This window comes from Squalius cephalus (assembly GCF_949319135.1).
Source record: "Squalius cephalus genome assembly, chromosome: 10".
NCBI classification, from domain to species: domain Eukaryota; kingdom Metazoa; phylum Chordata; class Actinopteri; order Cypriniformes; family Leuciscidae; genus Squalius; species Squalius cephalus.
Window position 1 is genome coordinate 37,946,926 of NC_137131.1, and position 23,154 is coordinate 37,970,079.

The window sequence follows — 23,154 nt, forward strand, 5'->3', positions numbered from 1 at the left end:
TAATAAATATATGTTGTTTTCAATGACCATACAACCATAATCTATTGTTGACCTCATAGTCACCCTGTAAATGTCAATTAAAGGGAAAGTTCACTCAAAAATGAAATTCTGTCATATAGGCCTACTCAGTCTCAAGTTGTTCCATCCAAACCTGAATGAATTTCTTTCTTCTGTTGAATACAAAAGAAGATCATTTGAAGAATGTAAACAAGCAGTAACCAAGCAGTTGATGGGCCCCATTGACTTCCATAGCATTTTTCCCCCATATGGAAGATGGGGCCCATCAACTGTTTGGTTACCCATATTCTTCAAAATATCTTATTTTGTGTTCAGCAGAAGAAAGAAAGTCATACAGGCTTGGATGGAACAACTTGAGGGTAAGTAAATGACAGAATTTTCTTTTTAGGGGTGGTTCATTTTGTTGCAATGTGTTTTTGATATGCTCTTTTTCAATGTATATTTGTATGTGTAATAATGTGATATGTATAATAATGCATTTCAATGTATAATAATCTCAAATACTTAAACTATGCTTATTTGTAAACATCATAGCAAGTCATGAAACTGAAGTTGCGATTGTATTTTCTTCCATTTTGTGACATATATCCAAGTGAAATGGCTTCAGGAGCCAGTACAAATGTAATTCTATGAGCGATACAGTTATCTATAGATCAGTGGTTGTTAAATAAAAAGCCCAATGTAATATACATATTTGAAACTGAGAAACATGAGCATATATTTTATTGATAAAATAAAATCAATTAATTGTAGTGCAAAGAACAAGAGGTCAAATACAAATATTATACATATAAATAACATTATTTATTACACTATTTTACATGATTGATATAATCTTTAAAACATTGTATGGCACTTTCCACTACTGAGTGTACCCTATTCATGGAAAGTACTGTGTATTGTAAATAGAAGTTACACACAGTCTAAATGTCCTGCACCCTCATTTCACTTTCTGGATTTGAGGGATGTTCAATGTGCACAAATGTTCATTTCTTGAAACAGAATAGTCTTTGCTGAACCAAAATATCATTTTAAACTGACATGATTTTAGAACACAATTGAGATTCACCACTGAGTTTTTCCCTTGCATCTTGACAGTTTTTTTTTAATGCAGATGAGGTAGTTTTCAGGAAGTATCAAACTCCAGATTCCACCCCCTGCCAGCTTGATTGACTTCTCGGACATTAAAAAGTTTCCCATGAAAGTGTAATAGAAAACTATTAAATTCTATCAAAATATGTAAAAGCTGAACAACCGTTTGTGCCCTCAGTGGATTCTCAGCTTGAAGACTTTGGAAAGAGGTGTTTTGGCACTGGAGTACATCAGGTATGAACCCTCTGCTGAGGTAAAGAACTCCCAGTCACTGCATCCTATAGTAGGTAACCGATGGATGGGGACAAAACCCTCATATCCCTGCCATCTGTCAGAGACAAAAACAACAAAAGTCAAAAATCTTAATTTATTGCAATAGTCTTTATACACTGTTAAAAAATAATGGTTCTAAAAAAGTATGTTTTGCAGCAATGCCACAGAAGAAACTTTTTTTTCCCCAAAAAAACCTTTCAGTAAACAGGTCTTAAAATAACTTTAAATAGATTTTTTAAAATCTAAAGAATTTTTTTCCCCCAATATAAAGAACCTTTTGTGGAATGGAAATGTTCCATGGATGTTTAAGAGATTGTTTACCCAAAAATGAAAACTCTATCATCAATTACTCACCCTCAGGTCGTTCCAAAACCGTAAGACTTTCGTTCATCTTCGGAACACAATTGATGAAATCTAAGAGACTTCAGTCCCTCCATTGACAGTTACGCAACTACCACTTTGACTAAAACTAATCCATATGAATCGTGCAGTTTAGTCCAAATTTTCTGAGGAGACATGATCACTTTATATGATGAACAGATTGAATTTAAGACTTTTATTCACATTTTACGCTCTCTTTATGAACTTTTTGAAGCTTCAAATTGGTAGTTGCGTAACTGTCAATGGAGGGACAGAAATCTCTTAGATTTCGTCAAAAAGATCTTCATTTGATAAGATATTTAACACGGTATACTAGTATCTCTAAACAGTAGCACAACCACCCGCAATGCCAATGTCTGAAGTACTGCAGCATGCATAAATTGATCTTATGACATGTTTACGTTTTAAATAATTACCTGTATATAACACTGTTCAAAGAGTAAGACGATCCGTCATAAGAGTTGGCTACAACTAAAAAGTGCTCATCTCCAAGCGAAAAGAATTCCCAGTCCACCGCACTGCCATATAAGAGGAAATAAAGTCAAAAGATGTGAATTATGATTGACTCTCAACCCCCAAAAATCTTTTATAGTTCAGGCTTTTACCTGTATGTTACAATGTCTTGGAACTTGAGGAACATCTTGGTTGTCATATCAAGTTCATATATAGTTGAGTTGATGGTATAGAGGCTTGGTCCTCTCTCACACAGCATGTGTCCATTGGCAACAGCGAGGAAGACTCTGTTTCCAATCTGAAACATTTCCCAGTCTGTAGCCCCAAATGTCTAGAGAAATTAAAGATATATGTTGAAAAAAAAAGATAGATTGGGCTTGGTAGTAATAATAATAAGGGTGACACTTTACAATGAGGTCCCACCAGGGTACGTTTACATGTTTTTCCATTGTGTTTTTCGGTTATCAATCCCTGTTCAGTGAAAACGATTAAAAACGCTGTATTATGCTGCCAGGCCAGTAGTTGGCGATGTCACTTTGTAAAGAAAAACTACGCGCCTTTAGACTGAACACATAATACGCACGCGCATGATATCACTGTTTTCAAAAATGGGTGTTTTTATAGTTTGCACGGAGACAATAACAGTGTCGTTTTCAAAAACGTGCACTTTGAAAACCGTTTTTTAAAAGTTTTTGTTTTCAGGCCCCCAAAACGCTGTTGTTGTTTAATCGAATGGCCAAAACGCATTAAAAGTTTTCTGTTTTCAGTTGAAAGGGTGTCGTGTATAACAATGAACAATTTATTTGGTACAGTATTTATTCACCTTTGTTAAAGTTAGTTAATAAAAATGCAACTGTTCATTGTTAGTTCATGTTAGCTCTTAAAGGTAGGGTAGGTCAGAATTGTCTAAAAAAACTTTTATTCAAATTTGTTTAAACTGTCTTTATATACCAATACATAATTAAAATGCAAGTACTCTGAAATAGAGAGTATAAAAAATTGAGTGTCTCTAGTGTATTTAATCTTCAATAAAAACAGCTCATTAATTCCATTCACTCCCACCTAAAAACGGGTGCGCGACTGCGCGCACGTGGGGAGAGCCAGTAATAGCGGCGGTAGTCATGGCGACGGAGAGTGACAGTCGCGCAAGCCAATCACTTGTTTCGTCCCGGTAGGAATTAATGAGCTGTGTTTTTTGAAGATTAAATACACTATAGTCACTCAATTTTTATACTCTCTTTTTCAAAGTACTTACATTTTAATTATGTATTGGTATATAAAGACAGTTTAAGCCAATTTGAAAAAAAGTTCTTTAGACAATTCTTACCTACACAACCTTTAATCTGGATCTAAAATCAACTTTTGATTTTAACAATGTATTAGTACATTTTGAAATGAACTACCGAAGGTAATGTAGCTACTAATGTTGTTAAATAATTTGAACAAATGGAACCTTATTGTAAAGTGTTACCAAAAAAAGTTTTCCAAAGCACTGGAAAAGGCTGATATGGCTTATATATCTCTCAAAAAGTAGGTTAAGGTAAAAGGCTGCCTACGCTGTTTCTTATATCAAGTCGAGGTTAAACCTCCAAATGAATATAGATGCAGTCATGCAGAAGTATTTCCATAAACTGATGCAAACACTTAACTGTATTCTTCATAAGTTAAAACCATTGTATAGTGTCTGTTCCATTTTTGGGAAACACGGTCCTGCTGAATTGACACTGACTGCATCGATAACTTCACGAGATCCATATCACATTTATGACTTCAGTTTTGTTAGATGGTAAGATCTCAAGAATTTAATTATAGTGTAACATCATCTAAACGCTTGATATTAACAAAAAAACTCTTCTTGTTCTTTATTCCCCTGTAAAACACATCTGCACACAGGGAAATTCCCATCTGAAACGGCTGACAACATCACAAGCGGTGAGTCTGCCTCGTTAAGTCTGTTGACATGTACATTGGATCAGTGATTTAGAGCGAATTCAGCAGTGATTGAAAATGTTTAACACTTTTATAGTTTCGTGTGAAAGCAGCCATTACTTTTTCATCTGACTTTCGATTGCAAATTTTTTGGTCATTTTTTTGTAAAGGGTGTTTTCCGAGATGCTATTTTTCATTGAAAGAAAGTGGATAGTGATTTATATTATCAAGCTCCAATTGGACTACTTTTATTCATTTTAAAGCTTGGTAGATTTCATATTTTGGAGCTTCGCCATTCACTTCCGTTGAATGGAAAAAGAGTAGCTCCAACATTGTGTCTAAGCTCTTCTGTTGGGTTTCATGGAAGAAGGAAAATAATATGGGACTATTATATGAAATAATGACCCGAGAAAATGACAAAATTGTTGGGTCAGCTGTTCCTTTAAGTGATATTTATCAGAAATCACCTTACCAATTCCAATACCCATGAACAGACTTTTTATAAATGTCATGTTTGCAAAAAAGATTAATGTCTTTTTCCTATGAAAATCATTATATGTTTAGTAAAATAAATTGCAGTGATGAATGAAAGTTTGTGACATCAAGATATCAAGCAGTAAATCTCTCCGGGGTCTTTTACGGCAGTTAAAGCTTTAGTTCCCCTATACTTAAACAACCCCAGCGATACCACAGATGCCCCGAGGAAATTCAGTGAGAACAGGTGTCAGGTAAATGTAAAATAACATGCTGCAGCTGGGAAACACCTACATGAGTCCTTCATTCAACTTTTTTTCATTTGTGTCATGATTTTCCACTTCATTTTTCTTAATGTGTAACTCAGGATAGAAATGTACCTCATTCACATCAGGGTTTCCACTCAAACGTAAACCACTTCTAAGTTTAAGAATGATCCAATTGATTTGATCCAAGCCATCAGCAAGTATCAGCCTTACGTCCATCGCAGACATTTTTGAAATCATGCTATATGCTTCCTAAACTCACCCTTATAGTCTGAAAGAGCTGAAAGGCTCCACCAAGCCAGATATAGATTGATGAATCTGTTTGGGTGGAGATGCCATCAAATGCATTGGCCACTGCTAGGAAGTGGTAGGGCCCTACAGTGAAAAACTCCCAGTCATATGCTCCTGATGTCGAGATGGTCTGGTTCACCTCAAACGTCTTGGTGCCTGGGTTCCACTTATAAACGACACTGTTAATGTTGTGATTCCCGTTATCTAATAGGGATGACAGGTACATAATATAGGGGTTTAAGATAAAACTATTCTCACAAATGCCACCTATTTTAAGAGCAGTAACTGTAACAAAATTAAATGCTGAAACCATTTACTGAACTGAATGGCATGATGATGGGCATTCATCTTTTCTGGCTTGGGGTGAATTTAGCAGTATTTTAGGACAAAAGTTTGGATTAATTATGATTTTTATTGTTTATGAAAGAAGTTTCTTGGCTGCATTTATTTGATAAAAAAAACAGTAAAACAGTAATATTGTGAAATTTTCTATTTGGATATATTTTAATTTGATCGTAACGCTGAATTTTCATCATCATTACTCCACTCTTTCAGAAATCATTCTAATATGCTGATTTGCTGCTCAAGAAACATTTCTTATTATTATCACTGTTGAAAACAGTTGCGCGGCTTCATATTTTTGTGGAAACCGTGATACACTGTAATTCAAAACTTTGATGTAAGTGTGATTACAAAAAAGAAAGAAATGAATGAATACTTTTATTCAGCAAGGATGCAATAATCGATTGGAAAATACATTTACAATATTACAAAAGATTTCTATATCAAATAAATGCTGTTCTTTTGAACTTTCTATTCATCAAAGATTCCTGAAAAAAAAATGTATCACCGTTTTCACAAAATATTAATTTTGATAATGAGCACCAATAATTGAGCATCAAATATTAGAATGATTTCAGAAGGATCATGTGACACTGAGGACTGGAGTAATGATGCCGAAAATGTAGCTTTGCCATCACAGGAATTTATAGAAAGTTATTTTAAATTGTACAATCATTTAATAATATTACTGTTTTTACAGTATTTTGGATCAAATAAAAGCCTTGGTGAGCATAAGAGACTCCAAACCTTTGACCGGTGATGTATGTACAAGTCTATTGATGATAATAATCTCTTGATTCAGCCCCACCACACCATTATAGGACCAACCTGTTCGGTGATTGGCCACAGCCAAAAAAGCTTCATTATTAATATGGAAGGCTTCCCAGTCACGAGCGCTGTGCGTCTCCAGGGTCTGATATCTCACAAACTTCAGCCTCTTATTACTCCACCTATAGATCACAGACAGCTCTTGCTTTCCGTCCGCTGGGCCCACGGAGTTCGACACCGCCAAGAACATCTGGCACACATACAACACACACAGTGATAAATGAGCTTGATACAGACAAACAGAGATAAAGTTACACTTATCAGTCAGTCTGTCATTTGGCTATCACGATTCCAGCTCGCTAAATTTAGAACAGTGTGAAGATCAGGTGGTAGATATATACTGTATAATATAGCTTAGCATGAGTCATAATTTCACTCAGGCGAAGAGTTTAGTGATGATTTAACTGATACAAATACAGGCTCCATGATTTACAGTAATGATAATGATAGTTGTAAGGAGCTGCAGGTTTCAACAAAGACGTTTTATTACTTCCTATTCTTTATAATTCAAGATCTGTGTGATATAATTAAGACTAAACATCTACACTGCAGACAGACAGATGTGTATAAATGATTCATTCAAGGAAGGGAACGATCATCAGACAAAATTAATTTCTGTGATTGACTACACTGGTGATTTAAAGTTATTGCGTATGTTTGTAAGGAACACCACATCAAAACACATCTGTCTCCTGAAGTGCAGTGTAAAGTCTGTTCTCTGTGGATCTGTGCATGATTGAGTGGAAAACATTCAGAACACACTTATGGTACTGAACGCTTTCTACTGTATCTCTGAATGAAGCTTCTCACTTCTCACCTGCCCCCCTTAACATTTCACCTCAGGCCTTTTCTGCCAGTAATTCTTTCCTAATGAAATGTCAATCACTGCTCTCTACAGCTGCACTGTACAACCTTTGCCTGTTTATAGGTGCAGTACGCAATTTCTGAGAAACGAATTGTAATGAAAATATGAATTGTCCATTTTGATTTCATGGCGACTTTACGATGTGTAAGCTTAATATTCAAATGAATTAGATTCGATTTTAAAATCAAAGTGTTGATTTTTGAAAAAACTACTTTCATTGACACATTGATTCAATTTCCTGTTTTGTAGTTTTAGCCTACCTAGCCTAGCCTAGTTTTGCATGTTGGTTAAACCGTACTGTATTTTTAAGGTTTTTCAAATATTTATATTTGATATAAATTATTTATACTGCACATTATTATTATTATTATTTTAATTCATGTGCACTCGTAATCTTTAATCAAAAACCTTCCCTCCCCCTCCAAAAGACATCTGTCTTGGAGGAAGGTTGGACTAAATATTTTCCAACTGGCATTCAAAACTGCCTCCATTTAGTTAGCATTAGCAATGCCCAATTTTTACGATCCAATCAATTCCTGAAGGACGAAATTCTCTCATTCCAAAAGCCGTTTACTTGCTTTACTTACCGTTACTTACCGTTATTTGCCGATACTTGCTGCACTTGAAAGTTTTAGCCTTTTACAACATTATTATCGTGTGGGGGGAACGTATTACAACACGTTACAGAAGTAACTAGTTCAAGTTCAAGTAGCTAGTAAAGTAAAGCATTACTTTTAAATTTCTGAGTTACTTTTTCAAATAAGTAACGCAAGTTACTTTGTTTCCATACTGTGAGAAATCGGGAGTAAGTGCAGAGGCGTTGTGTGCGCTGTGTGAACATGATGCTTACTGTAGTTCTAGACTGGGAGCATGCATTTAAACATCTCATTCATTTGCACAAAAACAGATTAAGTATTACTCAAAATGAATAAATACAGTAAAAAAAAAAAAAATGCAAACTTAGAATATTACACAAACATGCAATAATCAAATATGTTAAATAATATAAATATACTTTATGTATATCTCACTTGTCTTTATTAACCAATGTCTTTGCTGCTGACCTTCGATGATCCAAATCAATCTAATAAGCAAAAATTTCTTCTCTTGCATCCTATTCTTCTGCAATTCAGAATGGCAGCACAGCTGAGAGGTTTGTCTGAGCTGTGCCCTCTACTGTACAGGAGTTAATTTGTATTTCGTTTAGTCTGAGGCTTATTTATTTAACTTTTGGTGTGAAAGATATATATATATTTGTTATTAAAAAGCAAACAAGCAAGCCCAGCCCAGGTGAGAAAAAGTAATGCAAAAGTAATGTAATGCATTACTTTCCATAAAAAGTAACTAACACAATTAGTTACATTTTAGGGAGTAAAGCAATATTGTAATGCATTACTTTTAATGCATTTACTTTCCCAAAAATGATTATTATATTTTCTCACCTTCCTCCCTATCGTGAATTGCTTCCATGCCTGGGCCTTAAAGGTGCTGATGTTCTGGTAGAGCTGGAATTGGCCATGGGTCCAGCGGTAGATGGCAGAGCCTGGTTTGGTGGCCCGATGAGCCATAGCAGCAAACATCCCAACAGAGGGGATCTGGAAAAGCTCGATGTCCTGAGTCTCTGAGGTGGTGTAGAGGTCCTGGTAATCATCTACATAGTCTAGTCTGTCTTTATCTGCAAATTGAACAGTGTTAAAAACAATCACTGAGGCACTTCAGCTGGCATAAACAAAAGAAAAGTGCAGTACCAGGGTTTTGGTCATGGTGATCATGATATACCATGGTATTACCTTCTGATGCCATCTCCAATGCAACAGTACTTTTTCATAACGGAACTGATCACTTATGCTTATTTTTATGAATAATACTAGGTTCTGGGGTTTATATAAATATTGCATTTTAATTGTAAATATGACATGATTTAGTAATTTAAAATGGCAAACTGTGGCTGCTTGATTATTTAAATCATCGCAAAAATGTAAACTGTATTATCGCACAGCTCTATATATAACGTATAAAGTTGGATGTATATTATATCCATTATTCACATACATACAGCACACTCGGGTAAAGCGGAAATAAACTATGTAGCATATCTCAACTGCCTGTTTTTTTATTTTCATAGCAAAATGTAACATATATTATCATTCAGCTCTATGTTAGCATGTCCAACTTTATTCAAATACATACCGTAAATCATGTAGGGCTATACATACTTTTAGCATATCTCAATTGCTTGTATTATCACAAAATGTAGACTATATTATCGCCCAGCTTTAATCTACTATAAGGCATGAAGATATTAAGATATTATAAACATTTACATCAAGGTTATCTGTAAAGCTGTTTAGAAACAGTGTTTACTGTGAAAAGTGAGATATAAATAAATTTGACTTGACTTGTTAGGTCATAATCTTAAAGTTAAAATAAAATATTTTGTAAGTTAAATTTTTTTATTTCTTCCTACCTTGCAGCATAGAGTGCCAGTATGCACCATCACATAGGAAGAGGCCCCTTTTAAGAGTGTCAAACCAGAGTTGTCCCTGCTCTGCCGCTGTGCATGCTGGTTTAGACCCCAGAGTCACACGGACCTCCGTCTCTGTACATTGACGTGAGAATGCAAAAGTTCAAGTCCACATACTGAACAAATATGCTTAAAGTAATATTTCTTTTTGAATTACATTCAAATATATTGTATTTGATTAAATCTGTGATTATTGGATTTGCACAATACATACGTTTTTGATGTGTTAAAGACATTGGATGACTATTTGTAATGGATCTACTTTATCAAAAGAATATGGATATGAAACAATAAACAAAATCTCTGCTATGTGATCACAGACGTAAAGTGCAAAACAATATGTCTCAGACTATGAGGTTGTAAAAGTATTAACCAAGGTGTGTAATCAAGATCAAAGTTGCCATTAGCTAATTTAAATTGTCAATACAAATTATATAAACACAGTATTGTTTGTCATGCCCGAGATGTGTGCCAGCGTAAACCCCCTCTGCACCAGCACACACTCAATCACTGACAGCTCTCACTGCGAGCGGCATAACCTCTGTTTTCCTTTTCAGAGCGAAACAAGTGTCAGATGTTTAGTTTGGGATGATAACTCAATCTGAACATGGGCGATATGTCATCAGTGCCGTCTTTAGCACCATAGATCTGTTCTTTTCCTCAAAATGTTGTACATGGCTCCAGTCATGATAAAATAATTTGTTTGTAATGGTTCATTGTAACTCTGTGTTAACATTGGCTAAATTGATATGATGTTTAACCAGCCTATTTTCCATTAAGCATCTCAGTTTTAACTATATATATATATATCATTTGAATTTAAACATTTAGTTTTACCATATGGAGGGAGCAGGACATCATTCATGTGGGAATTTACTGGCAAGTTTGACAGAATTGTAGGGACAGAAAGCTCAACCAGTGACGGTTTGGAGGAGGGGCAAACACGTGACGTCGCGTCCGATCCAGGTACAAGGACAAGCTGGCGCAGTAAACCCTTAAGAAAGAAGACAGATCATCCTCTGACCAACAGGCATGTTTGTGTGTATGCTAATATATTTGACATTTTAAGCAATATAATTAGCAATATGAGAATACGAAGCTCACAGAGAACAGGCCTTTCCACTTCCTTCGACTTCCAATGTGGAACCTGGAGCCATCGGTGCTGAGATCAGAGGGAAATGGCTGTTTATGGACCCTGGAACCCATCAGTGGAAGTACATTACTCACAGGACTCAACTTTGAACTGCAACATCATGTTTTGTTTCTGAATCTCTTATATTTTATGGTTAGAAAGATCCCACCCCTAGAAATAACAAATGTCAGGCGCTTTAATGTTCTAAATGCCACCCATACACTTAATTTGCAGCTAATTGCTCAAGAATTCATTGCAATAATATGTGCACATTTTGGACAAGAAATCGTATTTTAATCGTATAAATTGTCAAAAAATTTACTTTGAGGTCATCTAAATGCTTAAATCTTGTAGTGAATACCTAAAAGGTAATAGGGTCTTTCTACTGCCGTTACAGACTCACAGTTCCAGTGGGATGCCGCAGTCCAGGGTGAGGGTGGCATGGTGGCCACTGATAGCTAATACCATGCTGTGCCAGTGGTTGTCCGCCAGGCGGATTCTTTTAAAGCTGAGACGTTCCCTCCCCATTGAGCCCCGATAGATGAGATGGACTTTGTCTTTAGAGAAACGCAGGCCGAGCAGGAGTTGATCGACATCTTCCTTCACCACAGCAAACAAGTACTCATTCTTCTGGAAGACAGAGTCCAGAGATAAAGTAAGGACAGTCAGGTTTAGGTTGTCATTCATTTGGGTCAATTTTATATCATAACCATTACTTAACTTCTTTCAGACCCTTGTAGTTTTTTTAATGTTTTTTTTTTTTGGTTAAATGCCTGAAATAAGGTCTGTGCTTGATACAAGATATTTTCACGTTTTATTCTACAACTTGTGAAGCTTTCACTTGTCCTGAAAAAAAGCAGTTGCTAAAAAGTGGCTAAGGGTACGTTTACACAACAACGATGTACTAAAAACAGAAAAGTTTTTCCTTTGTGTTTTTCGCGTATAGACAACAACGTTATCAAAATGAACCCCTTTCACGCGGATCAGTGAAAAGGATTAAAAATGCTGTATTACGCTGCCAGGCCAGTAGTTGGCGATATCACTTTGTAAAGAAACACTACGCGCCTATAGACAGAACGCATAATACGCATGTGCATAATGTCACCGTTTTCACAAATTTGCATTTTTGTAGTTTACACAGAGACAATAATGGTATCGTTTTCAAAAACTTGCACTTTGAAACCCATTTTCAAAAGTTCAGGTCCCCAATATGTTGTTGTCGTGTATATGAACGGTCAAAACACATAAACCGTTTTCAGCTTAGTTGAAAACAGTGTCATGAAACGGCACCTCAGTGGGACTATAGAGGTTGTCGGGGACATTAAACATTATCACGGTGAACAGGAAAACTCATCTACTCACTAGTCCGCTTTTACTGACTCGTTGTGTTTATAAGCGCTATATCTATAAAAATGAAACAAAACTACTCTGACTCAAACTATCATGGTAAATGTTTTTTAAATAAAGGCTGAAATAGTTGTCGAAAGCTTAATGGTGGTGACATTGAAGTCATGCGACCGTGGTGTAGTCTGTTTGTAGCCTACGTTTAGCTTTATACTTCTGGCTATTGTATTTAGGCTTCAATTTTGGTTAATTTGTGAAGATTATCATGATGAATAAAACTTGTAAGAATCATAACTTTTTCGGTCACAGATCTTATTTTCTGCAATAATCCAAAGGCCAGTGGAAAAATCCTACTGGTTTTTTGTTGAGGGAACCAGAGTGATGCTAACTTTGGGGTTGGCCTATAAAAATACTGAAACACTCTATGATGTGTCAAAAAATTGATTCCTAGTGAAATAACCCCAATATAATACACCAGAGTTTAACCCTGCTTGAACTAAAATTGTTATTCTCAAAGAGGAAATTAGACATTTCTGAGACTTTCTATTATGATTAAGCTGGGCATGAGCATTTCTGGACACAAGCAGTTCTGGCATTACATGTCTGTGTCAGTATAAGCTTACCTTCACTCTGGTTTGAGGCACTTTCAGAGTGGCCACTATGGAGAATTCTGCAGGGAAGTGAGCGCAGTTAATAAAGAGCTGAGAAGATGGAAAGGTGAGTGCCTGCGTAGGTTTGAAGAGCTGGACTCCACGAGCACCTCCCTCCTGCACCATACGGACCCCAGCCAGAGCCTCTCCGTTATGGGGCAGCACCCGAGACAGCAGGTCCACTGGATGGAGATCTGTGGAGGAAGAGGACAAAGATTAAAGACAGAAGTTGAGGAAACAAGTAGAAACAAGTTTTGGTTGCATGGTCAAGTTAGCCCCTGCTGGTTAATGCTGTAACTACACCCTCTGGGATCATTCAATAGGCAACATTATTTATTTATTTATAAGGACCTTAAAGATGACCTATTATGGCCTTTTACAAAGTCTTCATTTTGTTTATGGGCTCTACTAGAATAGGTTTTTATGCTTGAATGTTCAAAAAACATATATTTTACACTGTTGTAGCGCCTCTCTTCCCAGTCTGTCAGTAACACTCTTTTTAGTTCCTGTATCTATGAAGCCCCTCCTTTCAAAAAGCACAATGTGCTCTGATTGGTCAGCTGGAACAATGTCTTGTGATTGGTCAACAGCTTCAAGCGTGATTCGGTAAACTCACCCCCCTTCACATAACGGCGAGTTACAGCACTAATAACGCAACTCAGCCAGGCCTTGTTCCCTTTTTTGTGTATACCTTGGGTGGGAATAATTTAAATGAGGAATATTGTAATGTGTACGCTCCCAGAAGAAAACTGAAGACATTTCAGGGAGTTTGGAAACAGTGCTCACTGATATAGAGAATAACTCCCTTTGGTGTGGACTTGAAGTGGAGTATGCTTTGTAACTTGCTGGTTGCTAGTCAAGGGTTTGGGTGTGTTCTTGTGATGCCATTCAATTTTTCCTGTGGTGGTAATTATGACTGATTTTCCAGGTGATTGGTACAAAAACTTCTACAGTATGGCCAGAACTGAGCTCCGTGAGTGAAGATGGGAGCAAGCAGGTTGCATACTTCCAATGTTGTCCACACCAGCCAAATAACTGTCATTGAGAATGGGAATGCTAATGGATAGATTTCTAATGGATAGGGAATGCTACCTTCTATTAAGTTTGATAATCAATAAGTGTTCGAAATTGTTAGTTTTGACCAGTATAGTTGTATCATTAAAAACCAGAAAACAAATATCTTTTTGTGAAATGGCATGTTTGAAAAGTGTGCTTGTGCCTTGTGCTATCTATTATACTTTAAAGTCGGCACGAATACTAAGTTGTGACAGTCTTTTCTTTCCTGTTGTGATGTACCGTATATCTGAGTGAAAAGGCTTCTCTTACAAGAAAAAATGTAAGACGGGACTTGATTTTGTCCTTGCATGGGGAATTGATTGGATGGTTGTGGTTTGCTATTGCTGTGATCTCATGTGACAGGATAAGAATAAGAATTGTTCATTTTGGCCTTGTTCAGGCAATTAAGATGCGTTTTGGTCAATCGGATCACAAGTGGACGATGCTAAATATAGTTGTAAACAGGATCTAAAACGTTTTGAGCTTGTCCACTTTCATCCACTTCCAGAGGTAGTCGAAAACTCATTCAACTGGATTGCTTTCATGGTCCAAACACTCATGTGGTCGAATGAGTTCGAACAGCCACAAAAGACAGTCTACTCTCCGCCTAACGCATGAACATTAAGGGAAGTGCGCTAGTCAGGTGAGATTTAAACTTTGTTGGCTGAAGACCCAAGTTTGCTTTGAAGAGGAAAAACGTACCAAGCACAATGTTCTCTCACCATTCCTGATTTCTAACACCCACTCACTGCATTTGTTCTGGTCTTGTGACTGTCAGAGCAGAAACGAAAGCTAAAGTTCTCCGTATGTTTTTCCGTCGTCTCCGGGGGCGTTCATATGTAAATTACGCAAGCTGATTTTGTCCATTAGATCGAAAGATCTGAAAAAATCCATACATTTACCCACCCATACACCCTCCCCTTGAAGAAATCAGGACAGAAGTGGTTGAAAGTGGATAGCATATACATTGAAGTGGATTGCAATATGTCTCCCTCGTCTACTTGTGATCCGATTGACCAAAACACATTTTAATACCACAGGGCCTTGATTTTGCTATTTAATGCAATGAAATCCATACATGTGGCTTGAGAATCTGAATACTTGGTGGCCTATGCATTTTTGCATCTGTGGATGGGAATAGCTCTTGATATAGTTCATTAACTAAAGTATGCAAATTGCCTTCCATGCAAAATATACAGAGGTAAGAGGGGAAGATATTATACCAGCTCTCCCTGGTTCACAGAATTTAAAAAACCCTGAACTTTGATTTACTGTCATTCATACATGGTTTAAAAAACTTTTAAATAGGGTAATGCTCAAGTAATGTTTTTATTAGCAGCCCAAGTCTATGACTTCATATGCCCTTTTTTTCCTCAATAGTATACATAGTCTTAATCTAAATATGCAAAGTGACATGAGCATATGCATTTAATGACAGCATACATGAACTTGCAACTGATACTCTTGGATACTGCATGCTTCTTACTCAATTTTCAAACTACAAGTAAATGTTTAGGAGGGCAGCCAATGCACAGAAATGATACGCTTCAAATGAAGATACACACTGATGACAAAGAGATGTTATAGATGTTCAGTGACAGAACTGCAATTTCCTAAACATTCCCAGCATTCTTTGGTTCATCCACATTATTGTGGTATTTACAGCTTCTATTGTAATAACAGTCCTTTAGCAGAGCTCATTGCCCTAATTATGGACCATTTAGATGGTGTGCTCTTGACATACAAAAGCAATATTTTAAAATACCACTTAAGGAATTTACTTTGGTAACTTTCTAGTAAACTCTTTTTTTATATTAGCATTTTTCATTTTCTCATTTCTTTTGCATTGGTATCTAATGTAATTGCCTCCGTGGTATGAAAACTGGGGAATTTAAGCCTGAGGGATGTCGCCGGGATTGGGAAGAGTTTACATTTTTCCATTGTAGAGACCAAGCTGGCAACAACATGGCAACATCCCCAGCCTTGTGAATGCATTTGTGTGGCTGTGTGTTACGTCTTCACATTTATTTCTTCTATTAAGTGACATTGTGGTGGTCAGCATGACACATGACCATGTTTTTCAGTGTTCGGCAGTGTCATTTTCAAGTTTGTCAGTGAAAACATGCTTGAGATGCAAAATGAGACATTGCAATACAATCTCATGGGAATTCCTAATTATTTTACGTTTTGGCGAATTGGTGGCTAATTTGGACTCGCATTCGTACATTTTAGTATGATCTGCTTTCATCCCAGTGGCAGTTATGTTTAGGGGTGAGGTTAGGGGAGGACCTTTATGCTTACTTTTGTCTAAAAATCATTCTTTTTTTTTTGTACAATTCAAATTCATACAAAATTGCCACCTCGTGAAAAATGTTACATTTTCCTGTGAGATTGGGTTGGATGTGATGTGTGAGACAAATCTGGCTTTTTGCATGTCATTTCCAATCAAGTTGTAATTTCGTAATTATAGGAAAAGCGTAAATAGTAATATTATGTAATTGGATGTAATTAAACAAATAACATTCAAGCTATGAAGTTAATCAAAGCAAGGGCAAAGGAGTATGACATTTTTATTTAAAAATAAATCATTCCCATCCTTGTTTTCACCACAAATATGCTAAAATTACATGAATGGCATTTGTTGGTTGACACTTAAAAAATGGCAATAAGGACAGAATTCTTCTATGACGACACACACACACACACACACACATATATAAGATTTTCTATATATATATATATATATATATATATATATATATATATATATATATATAAAACAAAAATGTCCATAGTTATACACACAATAAACATTCAGGACCATTCAGTCTCATTCAAGACCTTTACAATCTGGACCTGATCTAATCTGAAGAATTTTATTACAGAGGAAGACACTTTCATCTTGGTGCCTGCTGATAAACAGCTTGTAGCACGAGGACTCAAAGACTAGTTCATGATAAATAAACATTATTCAACTAGTGCATTGAAACAATTCACAGCATGAATCTCACCTGTACAGGGTTTCCATGGCACGACGGTCACACTTTCTGTCAGTGGTAGAAGCAGCAGACACCACTGCAGTGCAAGTAGCCATAATGAAGGCACCAAGTTGTGCTGTCCTTCCATTATATAGTTGATTTGCTGATAAAAATGTTCTTACAAACTTTTGATTGGCCAAAAAAAAAAAAAAAAAAAAAAATCCAAATATGAACTTCAGGATGGTCCAAAGTTCCGCTGGTCAAGATGCCTTTAGGTCCTGTATTCTTTGTTCCCTGAACTGTCCAGAATGGAGTCTGTCCCTCATTGTATAATGTTGATTAAAGAATCAGCTCAACACCAGTGAACATGAGCTACTTAATAAAGTTGTTTTAAAAATTCACAATGTACGGAGAGCAAACACTGGGTATAATTTCTCGATACACACTAAGTTAAAATACATGTTCTTCCCAAGAAAGTCCTTCCTCATCCACTTAAATGCTAATCATTAACAAGCAGTTTAAAAGTCAAAAATATTTTTGAAAGTTGTAATCAAAGTCCTGAAAATCCACAAGCTTCTCTTGTTCCCCGTTGCTCAGGTGCGTAGAGGCGATCAGAAAGCAGCTAATTCACCTGTCACCTGCAGGGTCAGATGAGCATGTTAACAGATCAGAATTACAACTGAGAGCTCAAGGGGCAAAAGTGGTGTATTTAGAGAGACATTCAAACGAAACCATGTCAACATGAGAGGAGGGGCTCAGAAGGAGGTACAGAGGCTGAGAGAAAGGCAGACAGAAAGAGAGAGAGATTTCCTGCGGTCCTAATCTCAGCATTTCATTGCTTCATAACCCCCTCCTCCCTCTCTCTTTCTGTTTTATTTTCTTCCTCTGGGTGGAGTCCCTCTTGGTGTCCTGATTTGGTTCAGTCTCACTTGGTAATTGTTTTATTTTTTGTTTTTTGCTGTCCTTTACTGATCTGTAGTCGAAATTCTCCTTAACAACATGAATGTGTACATTGAGAAAAGCACTCTTGATCTTCATTGTTTAGTATTTTTAAACAAGATAAATGATTTGAAGTGCAATAAGTTAAAAAGTCTTAAAGTCCCCCTGTAGTCAATCATTTTATCACTTAAAACTCATCTTTGATCACCAAAATGACATATTTAAATGTTTTTTCATTGAAAAAAAAAAAGTATTCATGCCTTAAAACAGCTTGAATGTAACTCTAAACCCTTGCTTCATTTAGTTTACTAAATAGTGCTTCATGTATATGAATATGCAAATTAGCCCCACCTCCACTCAATCACACCAGCTCAGAGATCCACTCCTTGACCATCACACATTGACCTGATTGGTTACAGGGTAGTTTGTGACGTCAGAAACACCAGTGATTTGAAACTGTGTTTTTGAGACTGTCTTTGGTTCACTGCAGTTTTAAAGAGAAAATACTCAGCAATTGTGCTGACTTTTGAATTTGCACATGGTTTGTCTTAAAGCATATTAAAAACACCACATACACACATAAACAATATTAAAAGCTGGATTTTCACCACAGGGGGTCTTTAAGAGAACATATTTTGAATTAACTGGCAACAATTTGTAAGTGAAAACCTAAAAAAAATTTATTAGATTTGGTTTAAATAGAAAAATAGTCTCAGGTTTGGGGTGAAGGGATGAGGTGAGGACTCAGAGATAGAGAGAAAATGGCCTTTTATTTCACAAAAAAAAAAAAAAAAAAAAACTACCCCATGGGGGAAAACAGGTGAATAAGGCAAGACTGGACAAGGTAAACAGCATCAGGCAGAGCAGGACAAGAACGGTAAATAACGACATCGAACTGGCACAGGACTGAAAACACAAGGAAGAATAAATAGGGAAAGAAATCAGGAGGGTAACAAGGGAGAGCAGGTGGAGCAAATAAACCAAAAATTAGGTAACAGGAAGGGCAAGGTTAAGACAAGAGCACATGGCACATAGAAACAAACATGACAAGCCATGATGAACGAAAGTCTTACTGGTTTGGAATGATATGAGGGTGAGTAGCCTAATTTATGACAGAATTTAAATTTTTGGGTGAACTATCCCTTTAAGATGAATGAATTAAAAGTCAAACTTGACCGAGCTTAAAAATTATGGTGCGTTCAAGTCGTGTCTTGAACAAACTTCAACTCCACCAAAACATTGTACTTAGCCTACAAGTTGGAAAACTGGAGTCCCGAATTTCCGAGTTGGGGGCATCAGTAAGAAAAATGGCAGTATGTAAAATAAAGAAGAAAAAAAAAGTACAATATTTTACTAATTTGCACGAACAAAATACGATAACATTGTACAATTACAATAGCATATATAACGATCCAGTTTACAGAACCCACATAAATTGAATAACAACATAAAAAAGCAAAAAAACACCTGATGCACATTCTTTATTCATCATTTTGCAGAAGTAAAGTTTTGTTTTACTATACTTCGAAAAAAATATATTATCACTCAGAATTACGATGTTGTGATGGCATTCATGTGTACGTTATAAATAAATAAATACGTTATTTCCGACATGACTTGAATGTACCATTAGCCGATACGCAGCAGAAACAGAAAGTCAAAACGTTAAATAGTTGCATTTTCTCATAAGAATTGGATTATTATTTTTCATCAAGTCCAGACTGCTTAAAAAATATTCCCCACCTCTCCTCAACAAGCTGCATGATTCGAGGAATCACTCCTGTCCGTGACTGTTACACCCCAGTGTAGTTTTCCCAGACATTTTTGTTTTGGGTGATTTTTTTCTCTCTCACTCTCGGCCTCTCCCTCTTCTGGTAGTTTTTGGGATGTACCCATTAAGGCTAAATGATGTGGGTTTGACTAATTAGTGAGTCAGGTATTAGGTTACAGTCAACTGCTAGAGTTCTTTAGCACACATTCTACCCTACACAACACGACTACATTCATCTTTTAGCAGTAGCATAGATGGTAGCCTATAGGATAAGATAGGCTATGCAGTAAACGCTAATAGCCTTGCCTGCTTGGCTAAATATCGATAAATATGAGCAAATATGGCAATGCTTGCCTTAGCAATCTATAACAAAGCACAACAGAGCACTCAAGACAAAACATACATGATCACTCACTAGAATAGCAGGTTTGCTAATAGTTTGAGAGCTAATCAAAACAACATCTGAGGCTAAAGACCAGCATGCAGTTCACCTGACCCCACTTCACCTTTGTCGCTTAAAGTCTTTTTCACATCAAAGCCAGCAGAAAAGAAGGAACATTAGAGATGTTAAAAGGGGAGGAACACAGCAATTGAAATTCTTTTGGAAGTAGAACAACGGCCTTTGACAAACAGTTCATGTGTAATATGTAGTGGATATTAAAGAGCTGTGCTACTAGTTCATGAACTCTTGACAGAATCCTGCTTTCTTAACCTGTATATTTCTAGGAGATAATGAAATTTTAATCCCATTAGAGGAAAGCGGTCAATAACAGACTTCCAAGACAGCCCTTTATCATAAAATGGTGCTTTGGGTTTCCATACTTCAACTTGTGTTGCTTCATAGTTTTGATGACTTTAATGTTTAAAAAGTGGAAAAAAGGGCTTTAACCATTACAAGTTCACCCCCACCTCAAATATCTGTTTTATAGTTTTAAAAGTTTTATAGTTTATTAATGGCCAAATTGTCCCACCCAATAATTGATATTTGACAATATTTGACAAAAGTTTTTAACTATACATTTTTGATGGCTTGTCGCATCCAATATTTGATATTTGACAAGAAGTTACATTTTGAACTTTATGTTTTGACATTTTTAAAATATTGAGATGGCCAATTAAAAAAAGAGGCATTTTACCGTTCTCAGAAACCATGCACAAAAACTTCAGAGCGGCGCTTCAATTTTTAATGGTGAAAGGGTGCGAAATATGATGGAAGTAGTCAAATGACAAACTACTTGACTTTTTTTTGGTCAAATTTCACCATTTTGAAATTAAAATATTATAGGCTCTTATTTGTGTGATTCATGTAATTCATAACTGAAAGTGAAGAGACAAGTATTTTTCCGGTTTGCATTTTCAACATATTAGGCATTCGAATAACAGGCCGTTTACATGACACCGTTTCTACTAAAAATGAAAAACTTTGTATGCATTTTGAACGTTCATGTACACGACAACAGTGTTTTGGGGGCCTGCAAATGCAAGTTTCTGAAAACGGGTTTTAAAGTGCAAGTTTTTGAAAACAATACCTTTTTCAACTCCGTGTAAACTATAAAAACATGAATTTGTGAAAACTGTGACATCATGCGCATTATGTGTTCAGTATATAGGCGCATGCTAGTTTTTCTTTACAAAGTGACATTGCCAACTGCTGGCCTAACATGCATAATACAGCGTTTTTAATAGTTTTTGATCATGTTGTCGTCCAGTACATCGTTACGTATTGAATAGGTGCATATTTTAAAATACAAATATTTGCAAAGAGTTCAAAATGATTACTTTACAAAAATGATTCTTGTGCTACTGTTTTTCTTTCTCTTCCCTAAATCCATTCAAATCTTTTATTTATTTAATTCCTTTAAATAAAAAGACAATTACCATTGGGGGATTTTTAAACCAAACAACCATCCAACCCAATGTTTAAGATATAGTTACAGCCTTGGAAAGAAGTATTAATAAAGAATAAGTAGGTGCGTTCTTTTGAAGTGTACATACAACTTCACAAAAACCAAAATACGGAATCAAATGTAAACAAGTCATTACAAATTAACCAAAGCTCTGTTGGTTGATGCAGGTCAACCTTGACGTCAGTCTCAGGGTTGGGTGAACAGCAAACTGGACTTTAGTGAACCTGTTTCAGATCAAATTGTTCAGGAGTGGTGTAACACATGATGGAGAGAGAAGGGAGTGATCGAGAGAGGTGTGTGTCATGTTAGTTCTTCTTTGAATGATGTTGTGGTCTTCCGTTTGACCCTGGGGCTGAGCTGTGCTTTGAATCAGCACTGTGTGTGAAGTATCAGACATGTTTAGACAGGGAAACTCATCCCCTAACTGCAGGGTTTCTGCTCCCGTTGATGAGATTCCAGAAGAGATGGCCGCAGTCTTGCTCTTATGAATTTGAAGATGTTCAACGAGTTTGATTACAAGTCTATATGATTGTGGACAGCAGAGGGGAGTAAAAAGACTAAATAATAAATATAATTGTGCACAGATACAATAATGCTTCTTATGCTTACCCAGGCTGCATTTATTTGATAAAAGAATTTAATAAATGCAAATAGAAATGCAAGGAACATTTCTTATTATCAATACTGAATACACTTTTTCCTGATTTAATTTTTTTGTGGAAACCATGATACACCCCCACTCAAAAGTTTAGGATAATTAAGATAAAATAGAACTTATTACATATTTTTATTGATCAGGACACATTAAATTGATCAAAAGTGACAGTATATACATTTATAATGTTACAAAAGGTTTTAAAAACTTTATTCATCCAAACTATTAATATTCAAATAGAAAACAAGTTATTTTAAATTGTAATAACATTTCACAATATTGTTTTTACTTTATTTTTGATCTTTTGAACTTCTTTCAAAACACAAACATTTGACATTATATATATTTTTTCCATTATGTTTGGTATTATTGTTCTTTTAGAGAGAAAGACTGTGTGAATCCACCAGCGGGAGGTGATCAGAGGCATAGCTGTTTTGTCAGCAATTGACAGCAAAGTCATCATATTTGACATTCAATTACAGTAATGTGTGGGAGGCAATAGGTGTACAGAACAGCAGCTTCTGGCCTGTCAGTAAAAGGCAACCTGCGGTCTAGTATACACACGGAAGCAACTGTCCAATAATGAGCCACATCAGCTGATATGCCATTAAAAATAACAAGAGTTAATCCAGCCTCTGATGTGGTCAGATTCTGCAAATCCTGATTGAGCTCTGCCAAACCAAACAGGTTTGATATCCACCTCTAGTTCAATAGAACGTTGTTACATGACCACATGCACAGTGTGGTGTCAGTAAGTTCTCTTTTTTTTCTTTCATGAAGAAATTATTACTTCTATTCAGTAACAATCCATTAAATTGATTAAAAAAAGACATTTATAATGTTACATATTTCAACAACCTCTTTTAAACTTTCTATTAATTAAAGAATCCTGAAAATATCATGGTTTCCACAAATATTAAGAAATGTTCCTTGAGGAGCAAATCAGCATATTAGAATGATTTCTAAAGGATCATGTGACGGTAATG

The 23,154-nt window shown here is 36.0% G+C and overlaps 1 protein-coding gene across 2 annotated transcripts; it reads right to left on the minus strand.

Annotated features, from left to right (window-relative positions):
- Positions 1–714: 714 nt before the first annotated feature.
- Positions 715–17,482, minus strand: tspeara (thrombospondin-type laminin G domain and EAR repeats a). Of its 2 annotated transcripts, none has more exons than XM_079884458.1 (12): positions 16,930–17,482; positions 12,836–13,056; positions 11,272–11,498; positions 10,841–10,931; positions 10,574–10,730; positions 9,680–9,811; positions 8,655–8,887; positions 6,348–6,537; positions 5,149–5,381; positions 2,370–2,548; positions 2,181–2,282; positions 715–1,438 (listed from the first exon to the last, which is right to left on the minus strand). In XM_079884458.1, the coding sequence occupies exons 1-12, from the start codon at positions 17,042–17,044 to the stop codon at positions 1,285–1,287; spliced, it is 2,034 nt and encodes a 677-aa protein (XP_079740584.1). In that variant the 5' UTR covers positions 17,045–17,482; the 3' UTR covers positions 715–1,284. The 2 variants fall into 2 exon arrangements, with proteins under 2 accessions (XP_079740584.1, XP_079740585.1); XM_079884459.1 differs by having other exon boundaries at positions 11,272–11,495; positions 16,930–17,111.
- Between the last annotated feature and the right edge of the window lie 5,672 nt (positions 17,483–23,154).

Excerpts from the sequence above, each read along its gene's own strand:
- tspeara (XM_079884458.1), bottom strand. The coding sequence starts at position 17,044 with ATGGAAGGACAGCACAACTTGGTGCCTTCATTATGGCTACTTGCACTG. Across the intron at positions 6,538-8,654 it reads AATTCACGATAGGGAGGAAG|ATGTTCTTGGCGGTGTCGAA; the intron begins GTGAGAAAATAT and ends TATGTGTGCCAG. Across the intron at positions 2,549-5,148 it reads AGCTCTTTCAGACTATAAGG|ACATTTGGGGCTACAGACTG; the intron begins GTGAGTTTAGGA and ends TAATTTCTCTAG.